Source organism: Drosophila albomicans, chromosome 2L (genome assembly GCF_009650485.2).
Source record: "Drosophila albomicans strain 15112-1751.03 chromosome 2L, ASM965048v2, whole genome shotgun sequence".
NCBI lineage: Eukaryota > Metazoa > Arthropoda > Insecta > Diptera > Drosophilidae > Drosophila > Drosophila albomicans.
In genome coordinates this window covers 7,738,307-7,758,351 of record NC_047628.2, presented here as the reverse complement: position 1 = coordinate 7,758,351, position 20,045 = coordinate 7,738,307, and the positions used below count along the sequence as shown (strand labels likewise).

The window sequence follows — 20,045 nt, the reverse complement described above, 5'->3', positions numbered from 1 at the left end:
CGAAGGCGGAGGTGGTTCGTTGTGGAGATTGCTTGGCTGTGACTTGGCATGCGACTTGGGCGCTTTGTTGCATGCTCCGGATTGCAACATAAAAGCCGAGGCGAGTGCTGGTTACAGCCACTACTAGCCACTCCCCTTAAGTCCCCCCCGCTCTTCGTGGTGGTGCCACACACTCGTGTGGCTGCTGCAGTTGCAAGTTGCATTGGCAGTTTTTGTGCTTCGCATTTCGGATTCTCATGTTTGCCATCGCCATAAATTGTGGTCAACCGATGCAGCCGATGCGACGTAATTCATTGATTATAACGACAACAATAACTGCACTGCAATGGAGTAAACCCTCCCCTCCCGCCTCTCCACCACTTGGGTTTACCAGCACAAGAGCATTTGTTACCTGCTGATTTATGAGCAATTGTCTGTTCATTTAGTATGTGTGCTTGTGTGCTATATGTTTGTTTTGCGGGTCTTTTGGAAGGCCCAACCACTTGATCAGACCGATTGGTTTTATTTGAAATTCAATATGCGAAAAGAAGGCCTCAAATTAGCTAATATAATTATGGATTATTACAGCCACAAGACTGACAAGCAGACCAAAAAACTGCCAGACAGATAGGCAGCTGGCAAAAGGCGCCCAGTCTTTGTTTGCTGCCTCAGTTTGTCATGCGATATTCACACAATTGTACTACCGTTGGTCTAACATAGATAGAGGATCGTATATAGGCTACATTTATGTATGCAGATCGCTTAAGATTGCAAGCAGACGACGCAGCTTGCCACACAGTCTGAGAATTTGGTAAAGTGTGGAAAAAGTGTGTGTATCAGTTGACAAAATCAACTAGTCGTTTACAAGAAGCTGCTGAGTTGCTTGGACTAAAAAGAAGTGGATCCTAAATCATTATTGCGAATTTTAAATCTACAAACATGGGAAATTTTTGAATAGTAGCAAAATGTATAACGTATATATATCGCATATTCGTTTAAAAATATTTTTCATTAGCGAGTAGGATTTAAATTAGAAATTTCGTTTTGGCAAAAATTTAAATTTAAATAACCCAAAGAAACTAATGCTACATTTTACACAAAAAAAACTTGATAGAAAGATTTTTTCGAGTGTGCTCGACTGTGAGATACCCGGTACCCATATTGCATAAAATTTAAACAGTGAGGTACTTTTTTTAAAATATGCAAAAATAATATGCACAAAATACTAAAAATATATCAAATAATATATTTGGTATATTGATATAGTACTAAATTCCAAATATTCCAGATTGTCAGCCAAAGCAATAAATACCCGTAGTAAGTATGCGTTTTTACCCATACAATATTTTTATCTGATATCTGAATTTTCAGGAATCATCAAACTTGAGTTATTTTTAAACATATATAAAATAAAAATCGCTGATTTTTTTTCGATTTCCGATATAATTACTGCAATAATTTTCGAAAAAATATAAAAATACTAGAAAATTGATTTAGATTTTCAAATTTTCGTATGAAAAGAAATAACTCAGAGGGATAAAATTTGGAAATAAAAGTATTTATTTATATCTCTATCGTGCTAAAAATCTTCCAAAATTCATTTTGATTATTCAATAAGCTTTTAGTTTATTGCTTCTGTATTTTAGCGCCACTCAAATTTATGTTTATGCATGAATCGAATTTAAATGAATTAAGTGTTAAGTCAAGCTTTAATTGTTTCTATAGAACAGGAAATCCTTTTAGCATCGCTAAGTTGCCCTTACATGTAGTCAAGACAGCTGAAGTGAAGGGACCCGTCAATTAGCCCTTTGTTATTTTCGGCTTTTCCATGCCTTAATTAAAATACAACTTTTCGATTTATTTTAATTTTTTTCTTTATTTTAATATATGCACATTCAAAACGAACAAAAACAACAATAAAAACAAACGAAACTGGTCGCTTGTCGGAAATCGGTAAAGTTTTTCACTTGATATGTCAAAATGCCAAAACGTTGCAGCGCAGGCAAAACGATCGGCCAGTCCATGTGCATATATGGTAGGTATTAAGTATACGCCCTGTTGGCCATTTGCGCGGTTTTTCGTGGCCAGCCGCAAATCATTTAAGCGCCATAGGCGTGCAAAACAAAACAGAAAAAAAAACCAGCTGCAGCAACAACAACAACAACAACGGCAATATAGTCACTGAATGGAAAAATAGAGCACAGCTTCCTTTAGACATCGTTTTATAGTAAGTTTTTTGGTTTTGATGGCTTTTTTGAGTTGAGTTAGTTTTGCGTTGGCCGCCGCCGTTTGGCAGCCGCTTAGAAACATTGCGGATGCAGTCACAGACAAGAAGTTGGGGCCGGTTTTTGTTTTGGCCATAAATAGTTGCTGTTGTTCGATGCGGTGCGTTGCACAATGCAACAACTTGAATGCACTTTCAGTTTCAGTTTCAGCTTCGGTGTTTCGTTTTTGATTTTACACTCGAGTTCGAGCTTGAATTCCGATTCGGCAACAACTGCGACACAAAATCATTGCCAGCCAACTAAGAAAAAAAAAAACACTTTGTTCTGCTCCTAATTATGTCGTTAATTAATGTATTGTCACTGTGCCAGATCCGTTTTGCCAGCTAATTAACATTTAATTTGAGCTAAGCTCACAACGTCATAGAGTTCTCTATTATTGGCGAGATCCGTGCCAAGATCCGTGCGCATAAATCAATAATAAGCAACTCAGTCATTCGCCTCAATCGAAGCCAAGCAAACAAACGACCTGATCTCATGCTATGCATTGCGCTGAAGGCAGTCAAGATACGTTTAGATCGCAGGTAAACTAAAAATACAAAATCGAACTTGATCTAATTCTCTTAAAGTGCAATACTAGTTGTGCCACTCATTTGTTTCTTACTCGTATTTAATAATAAACTATAAATAGTTAAAGTTGCATTTGAAAAGAATTTCAATCTTGTAAATTAATTACTTTATTAATTAGTATTATTATATTAACAATTAAAATCTAATATACAAATATATTTTAAATATGAAACTCTCCAATAAACGAATTCTCAGCTGTTGACATCAACTTCTAGTAGCTGCTTAAATCGTGCCTTTAACTTTTATGGTCTCATAAATGTTCAGATGCTAGTTACTACAGTTTATACATTTTACGAGTATAGCTCCACTCGTCGTAAATCAGATTCAGATCAAATATGTTTGTTCACTGTATGTTGTTGTGAATGTCACGTTAATGTGAGCACGTTAAGGTCATTTCGATTGCTCTACCACTTGCTGTGGTCACTTGTCCGTCCACTGCGAGACACAAATGTGGTTCAATGTCCAATGCAGGCAGCCACCGAACGTTGATCACTGTCCAAACATTCAGTGAATGCATTCAAACGTTTCGCTAGACGCGTCTGACAAAATTCAAATGGTCAAATGCTGGGCCAATAATTTTTGGTCATGTAAGTTTCTGTTTTTTTTGGCTTTGACAAGATTTTTCGTTTGTCTTTGTCTGCGATGTTGTTGTAGTAGTTACTTGTTGTTTTTCCCATTGTTGTGCTTGACAAAGCGAAAATTTTAATTTGTTGTTGGTTTTTTGCCTAGTTTATGACTTGACCTTGACATTTGTCGATTTTGGTAATAATTTCAGATTTCGTAATGAAATTGTGAAAAATCCAGGGGAAAACCTTAAGGTAATTTAATAGTATTTCTTGAACAGAAATAATTGCAGTATTCGAAAAGTAGTACTTTAATTGAGCTCTATTGATTAGAGGGCATTTTACTCTGCATTTGTTTTTTCCTCTATCTGATTTTCTTGATCTCCCCTTGGAGGTCGATTTACTTTGACTTTTTGTGCAGAAATTGATTGTTGTCAATAACTCTTCATATTTATAACCCAATCAAATCGTTTCATATTTGTATTTCACACATTCCCGAAATATTTGCCAATAAGAATGTTGCAAGAGAGAAAAAGAGAAACAAAAACGCAAATATTTTTAATGCACACTTTTCACAATGTTCGATCACGTCGAGACACAGCAACAACGTGCCAAAGTGCCATTAAGTGCATCAGCATCAGCAACAACAACAACCACAACAACAACGGCAACATTAACATCATCTACAACAACTATAGCAACAACTACAGCAAGAGCAAGAGTAACATTGTGTGGTGTGTTATGTTTTTGGCACTTGGCAGCAATTGCCACATCGTCGCCACATTTTCCCAGAGACTCTCCGATCGAGACCGAATTCGAGACTGAAATTGTGACTGAGACTGTGTCTCAGACATGACCCAATAACAGGGATTAGGCGACGGCGACACGGCAGCTGTTGTTGTTGATGCCGCTGCAGTGGCTGCTGCTGTTGCTTCTGCATCGTTGGCAGAGCAACTTGGACTATGTCTATGTTGTTGTGTCGACTGTTGCCAGTGCCACTCAATCATTCAATCAAAAACAAGACTGACTATGGCTGGGTCTGGGCGACTGGGGTAACCAGTTCACGTCCAGTAAATCAGTCAGTCAGGCAGCTCGGTGGCTTGGTAACTCGGCACAAACGATCCACAGCCGAACATTGCCGGCAATTAGTCCAATTTTTTGCTGTTTTGTGCTAAAATTAAGTGTTGCGAAAATTCTTTCAACTGTTTTCTGTTTTCTGCTTGGACATGAAACATGTGTTTCGCGTCGCGTTCTGCAATGGGAAATATTTGAAAAATCTTTAATTCTCTTAAGCCATTCACAAAACGGCTCCAATTATTCAGCTGCTTCGGTGCTTCGGTGCCGCGGGGCGTATGAGCAATGTCGTTAAACTGCACACTGCTAATGAATGGTTCGCTGCAGTTCAGACTCAGTTCAGTGCTGTTGAGTGCAACTCAAAGACATTCATTGGGTAACTTGGTAAATAAAAGATCTTTGTGGCCAAACTTTTGCCATTTGCACGTGCACAGCAATTAGTTCTCTTTTTAAAATCTCCAATCAAAAGATTTAGACCGCAAACCTGTTGCCCAAGAAGCACAACAAACGTGCTCTTGTACAAAATTATTTCAAGAAGTAAACAAGTACTAAAAGTTAGCACACAATAACATGTTATCCTAATAAATGCACTGTTTCATTATACTTTCATTTTGAAATCATTTTCAATTTGCACACAATTAACTGTTTATTTCTGGACTATCAAAAAGAACCGGCTCTGACAAAATGTAGTTTTTTTAAAACATATACATTTTGGCATTCGTTACAAAATGTATTATCTTCTTGTCTACAAGAACTGGTTAAAATTGTGATTCCCCTGGAACAACATTTTGGCATTAATAGAATCTTTTATTTTTCTTGAGATCAATGTCTTTATGATCATCAATATTCTATTATTCATTGTTAAACTATAAAATAAACTTAGTAATATCAATCAGCTGTTAGAATATCAAAATCATTATCTGTCATACTACTTTTTTATTTTACTACAATAAATTCTGTGTTCTTTAAAAGCATAGGCATTTTAATATTTATTATAAAATGTATTATTTTTGTTCAAATTCTTAAAATAACTGGTTAAAATGGTGAATCCCCTGGAACGTCAACCATATTTGCTACCGACTTGAACCATTATTATGCAAGAATTAGTCAAATCGTTTACATTTAAAAAAAATTGTGTCTTTAAGATCATCAGTATTCATTGTTTAGTAAAAATACAATAAAAGAGCTGATTGAATTTAAAAATCACCAACAAAGTATATGTTTCTTCCTAGATTATCTCATTATACAGCTTTGACAAAATTTGGATTTTGGAATTAGTTACAAAATATAAAATGTATATCTTATAAGCGTATACAAGAACAAGTTAAATAGGTGAATCCCCTGGCAGAACAATCATATAAACTACCATTTTGCACTTTTGTTATGTCAACGTTATTAGAATCTTTTAATTTCTAAAAATAACTGGCTTTAAGATCATCAGTATTCTACCATTTATTGTTTAACTGAAGCGACAATAAACTTATCAAAAATCGATCAGCTGATTGAATTTCAAAATCGTCAACAAAATATATTAGTTGAACTTGTTCTGGATCACACAATAGTCAACTTGTTTTGACAATGTGCCAAACATTGCATAATAATCAGCAATCAATTTAGAAATGACTCGACAAATTTATTAATTTATAAAATTATCAAATCTCGGAGCTGGCTACAAAATGCCACCATCAACGACCCTGAATTTTATTTTTATCTTTAACCGCCAAGTTCAGCTTTGCAAAAGATGCTCATAAAGCGCAGTAAAAATGTAAATAAATCTATTCAAGAAAATGTTAAATCATTTTTATATAGCAAAAATATGAATCAAATGATTGAAGAAACTGAATTAAATAGTGACGTTATTGGAACTAATTATTATTCTTAATAATCTATTATTATCTGATCTAAGTCTCATTTAATTGTTTGAATATTGAGACATGGTAAAGCAAAGAATTTTGTCGAGGTGTAATTGGATACCTTGGTTACAAATGTGATTAAATGAAAGTGAGCTGAGCGAATTGCAATTACCGGATAATAAAGCAGACTTTTGCGTGGTTGCGAAATGCAAAAATCAACTTTAATATTGACTGCAATGGTTGCTACGGTTTAGTTGCAATTGTGGCTCGACCTTGAGCCACTATGTGGAGCCCAACAAGTTTGTACTTGGCTGCAGTCGATCAACTCTCACCCAGAACAATTGACAATTTTTACTCAACCATATACAATATATGTATATACATACATATAATCATTAAGCGTGACCGTTGCCATTCTAAAAGTCATGTTACTTTAACCGTATACCATATCATGTTTGTATCTTGCAGATACTTTTTCTCCACGGTGCTGCAATTTCAGCTTTATAGACGCATGTGCCTTGCCGCCGGTCAATATGTGCCCAACGATCCGAGAAAACCATTGCACAAATGCGACATCTATCGGCAGCCAGCCGCAGGCAATATACTCAAGTAAGTTGTGAACTTATTCAAATATGGTATTAAAAATATACCAGGTGCAAAATAAAATACAATCTTAATATTACACTTAAACTAATCAAAACAGTTAAATCTAATCTTACATATAAATATAGAGTGTAAATAAGATATTAAAATAAGCCATTACAAAGAAATAATAACAAAAGCAACTTAGTAATTAAATTACACCAATCCATTCAATTAAAACTAACAAAATTGGAATATTAAGTATAATCCATTAAAACATATTCATTCAATTGTAATTTATCTATAATTAAAAATTATAAAGAAAACCTTTAGATTGGAAATCAAATAAAGGAAAAATAAAAATAACTTTATGTTATTTTCATTGAAATTATTAAGATAAGATTTTGATTTTAATCAATCCTATCAAAAACTTAAATTAATTAACAATTAAATAACCCCACTAATTTATTAAAATTATTTAAAGCGGATTTAAAATCCAATATTAGAAGTAGCAAAAAAACAAACAATTTCCTTTTTGCCAAGCAAAAAAATTGATTCAGCTTAGACACTAAATTGCAATTAAATACAATTCATATAATCCTATATTTTATAATTACAATTAAATAATTAAGCTATAAATAACTAAGCTAACTGGTTGCAAAGTCAAACAAATGGAAAAAATAATTTAATTTAGGCAATGCATTAAAAATAACCAAGGCACTTCAAAGATAATAATTAAATAGGAAATAAATCAAACCTAATAAATCATTAATTAAATTAAGAAGGACACAAATAAAATTTTATGATTAAAGCAGACCAAATCAATATACATTTGTATATTATTTCTTCTTTACAGAAACCTTATGTCGAAGGGAGCTTCACAGCCTTGGCAGGAGGTGTTGGAGGAGACGTTGGGCGAGGGTCGCTTGGACGGAAGTGCACTGAGAGAGTACTTTGCACCCTTGGAGGAATGGCTGCGTCTGGAATCGCTGCGAACGAATGAATATGTGGGCTGGAATTATGATGGCGATTATTGTAAACGTAGCATCGAAACAGCCGGACTGCAGATATTTGGTGGCTACTATAATGGAGTGAGCAGATCAGAGGGCAGTATTATAATGCTGATCCTCACGATCGGACTGTGGTTGCTAACAGTCTAACTACAATCAGTATAAGTTTAACAGTCAAACGCACTTATTTTTGTTGTAATATATTAATTTCCGCTAAAATTCAAGTTGCACATATCGCTGATTTCTGGCCGTGTTGAACTTGAATCAATGCCAAAAACAATTCTAAATCCAATAAAAAAAAAACTAAACACACACATAAACAAAAAACAAATTGGCGGCACCCTAAGCAAAACCTGTTTGCTGGGGTTTCCCTGGGCAAAAGGGGGATTGTAAACAGCTGGGGAGCGGAGAGATGGGACTGCGTTGATGCGGGTCATTGGAACACCAGCGTCGCACGCACATTTCGACTGTGGTTGCTGTTGTTGTTGGTTGGTTCATAATTTAATCAAATAATAAAAATAATAAACAAACCGCTTCGACTGCATTCGCTGTTGCTTTTTGTTTTCTCTCAACTGGTTTCGCTTTTCGTTTTTGATTTAATAAATTGCAAAAAAGCATAAAACGACTTGGGCTGCAACTGCAAACTGCAACTTCAGTGTAAACAAGATAATCAACGGCTCAGCGCGTTGTGTCATGGGGCTTGGTACAACCTCACTTGACCGAGGGGGCAGAGAAGCATCCAAGGGGCAAAGAGACAGTGTGCAACTCAGTGTCATTGTTCTAAAGTTTGTCTAAGAAATCAGACACTTTAGTAAAGTGAGTGCAGAGCAAGTTCTTTGTCCGTCTGATGGCAGAGTTCGCACTTTGTTTACAAGTCGATTACCATCAACGAGCTAGCTTTATTATTTTTGCGTATGATTGTGTGTGTGGTAAAAGATATTATATCATTATTATCATTAGTGCAACTTAACTCAATTGCTTAGTAAACTCTTACTCAATGTTTAAGAATATGAATAAAAAAGATAATAAAGAATTACATTTTTGAAATTAATACTCTAAGGTTTAGTTTTAGTAGGTAAAATAAAAGTGTAGAAGGTATAATTATTATTATGAGCCGTTCCCCAAATAATTTGACTTCATGACAATATTTACTTGAAGTTGAAATACTATTTATGTGAGCATTAAATTTGACAGATTGTTAAGCACCGGATAAGGAAATTACATCTTAATTAATAGTCTCAAAGTGGAGAGAAATCACTTTGAATGTAACTAGAAGTAACCGGTCTTCCATGTTAGTTCTATGTTAGATAAATATACAAGAATATTATTACAGAATATTAGTACATTTTAATTAAGAGTCCCGAATTAGAAAGAACATTCTTTATATAAAGAAGACATATTTTTGTTGATTGCTATGATCTGGTTATGGAATGTGCTGATTTAAGAAAAGCCTCAAATTTAATAAAAAAAATTTCTTAAAATGTAATTTAAAAATTAAAAGTCTTTTCAAGTTAGATCTGTTTTGATTAAGTACTATAGATCCATTTCTTAATTTCATATTAATTCGTATATGTCAAACTATTTAGATTAACTTAGGCTTAACTTTCTCCCACGTTTCTTCCTTCAATATGACATTTATGCCAGCAACAGAAAAGCGCAGTAATAAGATAAAATATAAAAATAAGTAAGAAAGCTCAACAGTAGTGTGTTCGACTTTAATATACCCGAACTCTGGAAGTTATACATATGACAATAATGTCATACTCTAATTTAACATTAAAAATGTAATTTTAATTTTATTGTTAATGTCAAAGTCAAAAGATGGGCACACACTCATTACACCTTGCCAATCGCTGACTACCGGGTATAAAAACAAAAGCGCGTTTACCTCGCAGCAACGACAACTGCATCAGCATGTTAAGGACATTATCAACATTTCAATTAGATGCAATCATCGTCTGTCTGGCAGGGTGATGGGGCGGGGGGAAGCGTAACTCGATCGTTGTGGAGAGTTGAGTGCAGCTGTAGTGTAGAGTTTGTGCGTGTGTGTCTCGCATTTCACTTTCATTGTAGAATTTAACTGTGCATTGCGTACTTCCGCCCTGTCGCCGCCTCAGACCCGCCAAGCGCACGACGGCCTTCATTAGCTCGACAAAAAGTGTCGTCGCCGTCGACAATTTGCAATGAAAACTTATTTTTTTTTTTATAATTTCTGAGTGTGTGCGTGTGTGTGTGTTTGTTTACTGTTTACTGACTGAGTTTTTGGAGAAGGAACATGCGACTGAGCTGCGGGATCAAACAGTCTTTATGAGAGTCGCGCAATCAACGCACACGCAACGCAAGTCGAGCGGAAAGAATCAGAACTGTTTAGAAAGTCAGCGAAAGTTCAAGAAAGTGAAGTTACATATACAAATACAAATAAATTAAGTTGAAAATAAATGTTTGTGAAATAAATGCAACTTGCTGGCCAGTGATTAAGTGACTCCAGCATTGAAATTATAAAACTATTGTAAATATGAAACAGTTTCAAATCTTGCTGTTGTTGTTTCTCTGGCAACTGAGCTGCATTTGCTCTCAGAACAGCAGCTTGCGAGTGAACACATATCTCAAGGAGATGGGTCCTACAGCTATGGCCTTGCCATCGATACAGGCTGCGGGCAATATTTGCACACGCGAGGAGCCCTATGAGGAGGTGATCCAGGTGCCGGAGGTGCAGCCAGTGCGAGTTCGTACATCCAGCTGGTGCTTGGATATACCGCCGCGATGCTCCTCGTTCAAGACGGAAATGCGCGAGGTGATGAGAGTGCAGGTGAGTATTATTACTATTACTATATAGTTAATCTGCCTAAGCTGGCAGCAGGTGTTTCCACTGCTTAACTGCTTAACTGCCGGCTCTACCTTAGCGGGTAGCTATTGCGTCATCCTCCTCACTAGTGGCAACACCTTCGCAGTGGCCATTTACCAAGTCTTGGCCACTTGCCCCACAAACCTGATTTCATTTGCTCAACCAGGAAGCCGATCGTCTAGCTATTCCATTAAATTGGCAACATTCGATGGCTGCCTTTGATTATTTTTCTCATATTTTAAGTATATTTTATGGGTTCTGTCAAACCAAAAGAAACAAAACTTATGATGAAAAAGTTGCGCAAGCTCGCTGAGAGGAAACTCTATAGCACACAGAACGGAAGTCGCAGCTGTGTGTTTGTGTGTGTGTGAAAAACCATTGAAACTTCAATAATTGCGACCGGTTTTGACCCACGAAAATAAAGCGGCAGGTAACGTCCTTGGCTGCCAAAAGTTGTATGAACTTTTGGGCGCCCTCGTCGTATACGCGATATGCATATTGCATTTTCAAAGTGAATGCTAGATACGAATACGCTGCCAAATGTGTGATTTATAATACTGAATGGGAGGCTTTTCCTGGTAAATAAATCGTGTTTTTATACCCCTATATTAGGCACCCACTAACTCCATTATTAAGCTATAGTAAATGCTTGCTCTATTTTTTATAGTATGAAAATACTGTCAACGCAGATGAGAGTAAACACTTTTGTAGTGAGTAAAAAAGCGAGAAAAATCGAGAAAAACAAGTGAATAGCAAATATGGTCAGAATCCGGTTGACTATGTGGCGCCTAATCAGGTATGGCTGGTTTTTATATTTTTATTTGGATAAACTAAAAAAAATAATAATTATGTCATGGTGTCAGTGACGGAAAGTGCAAATGAAAAGCGGAAAATCCAGCATCTATGCGCAGGCAGGCCAACAGCACAATTAAGTGCTCCACTAGCAAGGAGTTTTGGGGCAGTTAGTGTTGAAGTTGCTGTCGTTGTTGCAGTCCAAGTTGAAGTCGAAGTCGAAGTCGAATTTGCAGTCGTCGTCGCATTCGAAGCTGTTGACACACTTTCGATTGCATCACCGCAGCGTGCGGCACAAAGTGGCCATAAGATGCAGCCAGTTTTAGCTTAGTTTACAGTTTCGGCTCTAATTATTTGTGCAAATGGTGGACATGTGCATGTGCGTGTGTGGTTGTGTATTTGTGGCTGCTTAGCTTGATAAACATTAATTTCATAATTTAAGTATTTAAGATTTCATCATTGGGTTTTTCCTGGAGCGGTCACGGAATCTTGAAAAATATAACTAAGAAATGCCAACGCAATTAAATTGATTTAGATTTCAAAGCAGAGCAGCAGACACTGCAAAGGAAATTAATCACAATCTAATTGTTTTGCCAACTAAATTACACTATCCCAGTTTTTCTAGGTGCGTCCCAAATATGTGGTGAGAAATTCATGTTTTGGTGTTAGATTTTTGCAACGAAATATTTGCACAGTAAATGCCTCTGCTAATTGCCAATTACGTTTAATTAATTAACATGAAAATTACAACAACAACAAAATGATACAGTGTCGAAAAGCCATTTACGAGTTGGAAAATAAAACAAGTTTCTGTCTTCAAATTTGCAACGACGCGTCGTCTAAGTGCCGAAAGATTTTCCAAAAAAGATTTTCAAATCAAGTGAATTACATAAAAAAAACCTACCCCGGCGCCTAAGAGTTAAATTTCTAAATCAGATGATTGATTGACTGGCAGATAGAAAGAGAGAGAGAAGGAGAGATGGCGACGAAGAAGAGAGCTGGAAGCTATTTGAGTTGTGGTCGTAATTTGAGTCGCTTATGTAGATGTAAACCATTGCTCAACGTGTATTCAATTACCAGTCGAGTACTTAGTATGAGGTATTTGTCATATTTATGGTGAACATTTGACAAAAGGCTGCACTTAATTATGCTTCCACCGAATGCAAAACAGCGATAAAACAGGAAAAACAGTACAAAGAAAAAAATAAATGAAAAATTCGAATCGAATATCTGTGTTTATATTAAAATTTCCGCCTTATTAATTTATGCTGTGACAAACACAGACTGAGGCACAACAACAACGGCCACGGATACAAATTCATCAGTATCTGACAGAACAATGCGTAAGTTGGGCGGGATTATACGAGTAGTGAATGAAAGCCGGGAATGCTTTGGCATGGACACTGCAAATGATTGTGAGAAGCTGTTCGCATTCAGTTATTCAATTAAATTGGCAACTCAAGGGGTGGACTATTTATGAATGTCTGAGTCTTTGTGTGAGTGCATGACTGTGGTTGTGGGCTCGCCCTGTGGGTCTCAGCTTTATTATAATCAGCGCTTTGACTTTTGTAAATCTCAAGAATTGAGCAGCGTTACAAAGTTCAATGAGGGCCAGTAAATTGACATTGAATTGCTTGGAAGGGAATATTCGTATGTAGCATCAACGGAGTGCTCTCAGTTGATGATTAGATTTTCCGCATCAGCTCTGGTGTCAAAATTGATGATTAAGATGATAACATATGAAGAAAATTGAATTATATGAAAATTGTCATTGTAAAGTGACACTCCTTACGATTATCGTAATGCTGATTTTGAATTGTGAACATCGGAGCCAGAACAGCTTCTTACTCAGTTTTTTTGAAAAATAAGTTAATTTATTACTTTCAATAATTAATTCAGTTTTATTAATTTTTTGTATTATTTTGTTAATTTTACAAGTGAATATATTGTCTTCCAACTATCTTTCATTTATGTTTCACACATTCCCACAAATAATTTTAGCACTGCTAATAGGGTGGATACTTACTAATACATTTCTAAGATATTCCAAGAAGCTAGTATTAAGCCATAATGGTTTGAAAACGCATAAGCATAAGCATTGACTGCCATCGACTTTTCAAAACGTCTTAGAATTCTACTAAACTGTTTTCGAAGTTGTTCTTACAAATCTTTTTCAAATATTAAGCATCGCATTACAAACTGCATAAAGTGCAAGCACGAAAAATTAGCATCAATTTAAAAATTTAATGTTTTGCGTACTTTTATTGCGGAATGAATATATGAATGCTACTTAATAATAATAAAAAAAATATATGGCATACTTTTGGGCGTACTATTTAAATAGCCAACTATTAGTATACCTTTAGGAGCATTTAAATAAATTAATAATAAATCTCAAATGACGAAAGTATGCGTAATAATATATATTGTCTAGTCCGATAAACCAAATAAAAAAGAAAACAAATTAATTATTGCATATTAAAAAAAAATGTTAAAAGATATAAAATTTATATACTTCAAATGTTTAAATACAAAAAAATAAAATATGTATATTTTCAGTTCAAATCTTAAATCTCGGTAATAGAAGTCCGTAACAGGAAATAAAATACACATTTCTCTCTGTCTGTTCGACTGTCCGTATTAACACCAAGATCTCAGAGAATATAAGACATAGAGATATAACTTTTTTCGACAACACTTGTTATGTTTGCACGCAGATCACTTCCGCACCATTGAAAACCAAGCGTAATTTTGAAAGTACAGTTGCGATTTTTTATACAAACAATACCAGCTATAATTCTTACAATTCCTGTTATTTAAGTTATTTAAGTTATTTAAACTGTTGTATGGGAAATAACATCAACTCTTAGGTATATTTTGAATGAACTATATCGATATACCCATTTACGCGTTCAGTGTATTTGAATTATTTTTTAGTAACATATTTAGAATATGGTTTTATTGAAAATGGGTAGCGTGTATTTCATAGTCGAACACAATCGACTGAAGCTTTCATAATTATTTCTTTTTTTTAAAAACAAACCATTTATTTTCTTTTTGTTGAACATAAAATGATTTTTACATTTATTTAACCGATTGCAAAATATTGAACAAATTTCACTTTTAATAGAATTTAATAAAAGTTTAAATTTTAAATTTTTTATAATAAATCATAATTTTATAATGTAATTTGTTTTGGAATGATGTCCAATTATTATAAAAAATTAAACACGCTGCGCTGATCGCACATCATAGGCGCGGTTATTTTTAACTTTGCAAATCAAGTATATGAAGACTCCAACTAGAAGTACAGAAATCGCAAGGATTATACAAGATTCCTCCCATCCATGCATCTCTTCAGGAGGTGCAACAGTTGTTGGTTGTGTTACGTCGGTGACTTGAGGAGGTGCAACGGTTGTTGGTTGTGTTACATCGGTGACTTGTGTGGTTTCTTCTGTTTCATAAGATGATTTTGATTGAGTTGTCACTTCGATCATCATGACTTCCAACAGCTAGGAGAATACGCAAGTGAACATCAGCATCAAAGCCGAAAATATATTGCACGTAATTTTGTTGATATTCATTTTTGATAGTCTTCATCCACAAACTGCTTTACAGAACTAACTATTGAGATATGCTCTCAAGCCGTTTGTGAATTTGAAGTTCGAAACAGGAAATTCGAATTGATTACACTGTAGTAGAATTCAACAAGTAAGAAAGCTACAGTCGAGTGTGCTCGACTGTGAGATACCCGCTACCCATTTTTAAACAAGTAAGAAAGCTACAGTCGAGTGTACTCGACTGTGAGATACCCGCTACCCATTTTGAATAAAAGCAATATATTTTGCGGTATTATTCTCAAAATATACCAAATATACTGCAAAAATACTAAAAATATACCAAATGGTATATGTGGTATATCGATATAGTACCGCATTCAAAATATACCATAGACGGCACAATATACCAGATTGTCAGCCAAAGCAACTCAGACCCCTAGTAAGTAGGCGTTTTTGCCCATACAAAAGTTTTTCTTTAATAACTTCCACGATTTTTTTCTGATCGCAATAAAATTTTCAGGATTATAACTACTATAGTTATTACTGTATATACCAAAATTCGTAACTCTAGCTTTAAAATACTCTTGTTATTCGATTTTTTTGATTTTAAAGGGGCGGAAGTGGGCGTGGCAAAAATTTGAAACAAACTTGAATACGCAAGTGAACATCAGCATCAAAGCCGAAAATATATTGCACGTAATTTTGTTGATATTCATTTTTAAAAACTCTTGTAGTCTACGACGTCCGAATCCACAAACTGCTTGTACAGAACTAACGATATTGAGATATGCTCTCAAGCCGTTTGTGAATTTGAAGGTTTCAACAGGAAATTCATATTGATAACAAAAATTCATAAAAAATAAATATAAATATAATGGCCACAAGTCTTCTATAGATATTATGTATTCCATAAACTATATGAATCATTTTTTGAAAGACCGCTGTTTTCATTTAGAGATGTTGATTATTTCTTTAATGAGAATTTCAAGCCCATGAAATTATTCGCAGGGGCAGAAGAGGGCGTGACAAAAATTTGAAACAAACTTGAACTGCGTGCAAAAATAACAAGTGTTGTGAAAAAATAATATCACTATCTCTTATAGTCTTCCTAGGTGTTCATACGGACGAACAGACAGACAGACAGACGGAAAAGTCTACATCGTCTCGGCTGTTAACACTGTTCAAGAATATATGTTTATACTTTGGAGATGCCCTTTTCTGCATATTATTGAATATAAATGTTCGACTCACAATTGAATATGTTTTTTTTTTATTTATTATTAGTACGATGAATGACTAACTAAAAAATTTCTGACATTGCTGCTCTCATTATTTTATGTATTTATCTTTCTTTCTCTCTCTTTCCTTTTTATCTCACTCTCTCTCTCTCTCCCGCTCTCTCTATCTAAATACTTCTCACTCTTAGTGTATACTCACTTCCACATTCTTTTGTGTTTTATATTAGAAACTGAACAAAACGCGCACTGTTCGCTTTTGCTGTCAAGGCTATGAGGGCAATCTCTCGGACAGCCAAGCCAGTTGCAAGCCCATTTGTCGGGGGGGCTGTGGGCGCGGCAGCTGCCTTATGCCCGACATCTGCAGTTGCGAAGAAGGCTACACGGGCAAGCACTGCACTCAACGTGAGTACTCCGCCACTTACAGCCAATTGTCTCATCTGATTTGCCATTTAATAATTTTTACAGGCTGCGATCACGATCGCTGGGGACTGGACTGTAAGAATCCGTGCCAATGTCGAAACGATGCGGTCTGTGACAACAAAACTGGCGTCTGTCATTGCATCGCCGGCTGGGCAGGGCAATTGTGAGTAAAGCGCTCAATTTTTAATTGATTCATTCACTGAATAAAGTGAACTTTCAGCTGTGAACAGCCTTGTCCGCCGGGCACACATGGCGTCATGTGCCGCAAGGCATGCGAATGTGCCGAGAGACTGTGCCATCCTCAGACCGGCGAGTGTATACGCCAGGATCATGTGGTGGGTGCCTTGAATGTCAGCCATGTGGTGCTGGAGACCATCAACTCGACCATGGCGAACCTTACGCACAATATCAATAGCATTGCCAAGCGCATTGGCAGCATGCAGGAAGCTGGAGGCCTTGACCAGGCCTCGCCTAGTCCGCTGCCCGAGGTGATACTGATCAAGCAGCCCGTTCAGGAGGCCTCACACACGCCCAAGATCATTCTGCACGAGTCGAGCAATGCCCTCTTGGAGAACTTACACACAGCCGCAGCGGCTGGCGTGCCAACTCCCGAGGTCATACACGTGATCACCAATGGTGGCAGTGTGTCGCAGGAGCATCAGCCTCAGCTGAACCTTGCGGGATTTGCGGCAGGCGAGAGTAATCCGAGCAGAAGTGCCCATGATCATGATACCAGTTTGCTGAGCACAATGATCGTCATACTTCTTGTGCTGATGACTGTCATTGTGCTCGGCTTCCTTTATGTCTATCGACGACAACATCTCCAGAAGGAGGCTGTCATCTATAATGCGAATGGCACGCTTTCAACTCACCCCCACAATACCAATCCCGAAGTTGTGATTAGCGAGTCTGGCGCTATGGGAAAAATATTTCACGGACCACTGCCAAAAGTTCCAGCTGCAAATGCCATTAGCCAAACTCTACCGAATGAGGGTATGTAAGTGTCGCCCGGCTGTTGCGAGGGCGATTCGATGACTAATCTGAGAATTCTTAATGAATATAAAAACGTGTTAAGAATATCAAGTTATTTATCGTATTGGCCGCGTAGTTAATCATTCAAACTAATTCTTAAGAAATTCTTGCAGTTTCTCAACCGGAACTGTATGATACACCTAGTAATAACTCATCAATTAGAACACCGCCATATGCCTATGCCAGGAAGGAGTCACTCTATTCGGTAATCTCGCCGAAGTCGCGCAAGGGCAGCCTCGACTCGCATCTTTATGACGAGATACGATATCATCAGCAACAGCAGCAGCAGCAACAACACTTCCAGCAACTGCAACATCAACACCCACATCAACATCAACATCAACATCACCACCATCATCAGCAGCAGCAGCAGCAACCTCACCAACCACACACCTCGCAAATACGTTACCAGCATTCCACCATAGCAGCCGCCTATCTACCGCCCCCATTGATGCAGCGGCAGTCAAATCACCATCCACAACAACATCAACAGCAACATGCGCCAAACTCTCATGTTTCCCACTTAATAATTCCACCACAAGATTCAAAGTTTCTACAGGTACCAAACCAGATTACAACACAAAAGATTGCCCATTTGTGAGTTTGTCATTGATACAAAGGAATTTTTTAATACTTTGTCCATTGCCTCTTAAAATTGTCATTAAATTGAAAAGTAGTTTTGGATTACATTCGCAGAAATATCATGGCCATACATATAATATAACTTTTGCAAACTCTATATTATTCTATAAAAGTACATGTACAATAAACAAAAATAACATTTCTTCGTTTGTTTAATTTTATAATACGTCTATATATATATATATATATATATATATATATACTATACTATGTATACTATGTGGTAATCTTTATTTGCTGACTCAAATGGCAGGAGCTGGAACCAAAAATTTTGATCGTGTTATAAAGTTTGATTTGCAAAAATTCCCATTCAAATTTCCTTCAGTCATGCAGTTGGAGAAAAATCGTTGTTAAATAAATTTGGAGCAATTTAATTAAAGTATTTCGACAAACACCATACTCTAAGAAAGGAGTGTTGAATTGTCATCATTGATTAAGCGTCAGCAGCCGATACGATATAGTCATACATTTCCGGATACTTACATTCTTGAAAAATAATGTTATGTTTTGTTTTGGCTCAGTATCAATAATAAGGAGAACATGTATATGAAACTTTCCTTTTTTCGGTTAAGATTTAAATAAGTTTAGTTTATGATCAATTGCCAATAAAACAAATTACCTATATTAAATAATTATTTTTATTTACTTTCATCAAATATAATACTATTAATTTTGACAAAAATTATGATAACTTAGATATCTCCTTCGTCTTCGGTATTTGCAAAAGACAAACATGACGATGGAAATAATAATCGACAGGATAATTACAATTACAATCTCGGTGATTGTCAATCCGCTCAATTTTATTGTACGACGTCTGTAGGTTAGCCTTGGCTCAAAGGTTGATAATATTGGACTGATGGTCGTTGTTTTGGTTGACTTTGTTGCAGAAGAGTAGTTATGTATTGATGTTGTTTCGGGATGCGGAGTACTTATCGCCGATGGAATAGTTGTATCGTTACCAATCAAAACTTGAGCGTTAGCCTTCAGGATTAGTACAAGGAGTACAGTGAAGCAGCAAAAAATTCCATATGCCATTTTTGACAATTGTATGTTATGCACACTTTTGAGTTTTGATGGGGACTAAGCGCCGCTGTTTCAAGTTCACCTTTTATAAATGCAATGCATACGGGTTTTGATTTTAATAAATGATTAACAATTTATAGAAATACGGGCTGTGAGTTTGATCGATAATATGTATAAACATATATAATATATTTTTTAAATTGTTGTATTTCTATTAAACCAACTAAGCTAATAAATTAAGTATTTTTTATTTCAATATTTGAATGTATGTGAAGCTATCTTCGAGATAAATTATGTAATTAACTATAAGGTGGTTGATGGGGCGACTCAAAGTGATTCAATTTACTATATATTTTTATAGCACATAGAAAAGGTGAGGTTGCCTTCGTATTCGTTGCAATCGGTGTTGTTGTTGTTCTGTTTTTCTGTTAGTTATCGAAATATGTGGTGCTTATGTAATTGTTGTTGTTATGTTCTTAGTAGTGGGAACAGTTGTTGTTGTTGTGTTATCGGTGGGATCCGCGGGTATTGCTAAAATCGTTTGGTTGTCAAAACGCATATAGGAGATCTAGGAATA

The 20,045-nt window shown here is 36.0% G+C and overlaps 2 protein-coding genes and 1 long non-coding RNA gene across 5 annotated transcripts in view; all 3 read left to right on the top strand.

The window, feature by feature from the left end:
• Positions 1-8,348, top strand: part of LOC117566099 (angiotensin-converting enzyme) — a 62,479-nt gene extending 54,131 nt beyond the window's left edge. For both annotated transcript variants that reach the window (XM_034245568.2, XM_034245569.2), the window contains 2 exons: positions 6,790-6,930; positions 7,760-8,348. In XM_034245568.2, the coding sequence (XP_034101459.2) occupies positions 6,790-6,930; positions 7,760-8,063 (445 nt within the window). In that variant the 3' untranslated portion in view covers positions 8,064-8,348. The remainder of the gene's footprint in view (positions 1-6,789; positions 6,931-7,759) is intronic.
• Positions 8,349-10,217: 1,869 nt separating this feature from the next.
• On the top strand, positions 10,218-18,559 carry LOC117566101 (protein split ends). 2 transcript variants are annotated; one of them, XM_034245570.2, is made up of 5 exons: positions 10,218-10,722; positions 16,576-16,750; positions 16,814-16,931; positions 16,989-17,761; positions 17,914-18,559. In XM_034245570.2, exons 1-5 carry the CDS (start codon positions 10,429-10,431, stop codon positions 18,399-18,401), a joined length of 1,848 nt encoding a protein of 615 aa, XP_034101461.1. In that variant the 5' UTR covers positions 10,218-10,428; the 3' UTR covers positions 18,402-18,559. The 2 variants fall into 2 exon arrangements, with proteins under 2 accessions (XP_034101461.1, XP_034101462.1); XM_034245571.2 differs by having other exon boundaries at positions 10,219-10,722; positions 16,989-17,765; positions 17,914-18,065.
• LOC117566106 (uncharacterized) lies at positions 11,415-12,764 on the top strand. The gene is made up of 3 exons (XR_004571961.2): positions 11,415-11,554; positions 11,622-11,929; positions 11,993-12,764. It is a non-coding gene; the product is annotated as an uncharacterized LOC117566106 (long non-coding RNA).
• Positions 18,560-20,045: the final 1,486 nt, after the last annotated feature.

Coding starts and splice junctions, on each gene's coding strand:
- LOC117566101 (XM_034245570.2), top strand. CDS start 10,429: ATGAAACAGTTTCAAATCTTGCTGTTGTTGTTTCTCTGGCAACTGAGC. Junction 10,723..16,575: donor GCGAGGTGATGAGAGTGCAG/GTGAGTATTATT, acceptor GTTTTATATTAG/AAACTGAACAAAACGCGCAC. Junction 17,762..17,913: donor CCAAACTCTACCGAATGAGG/GTATGTAAGTGT, acceptor AAATTCTTGCAG/TTTCTCAACCGGAACTGTAT.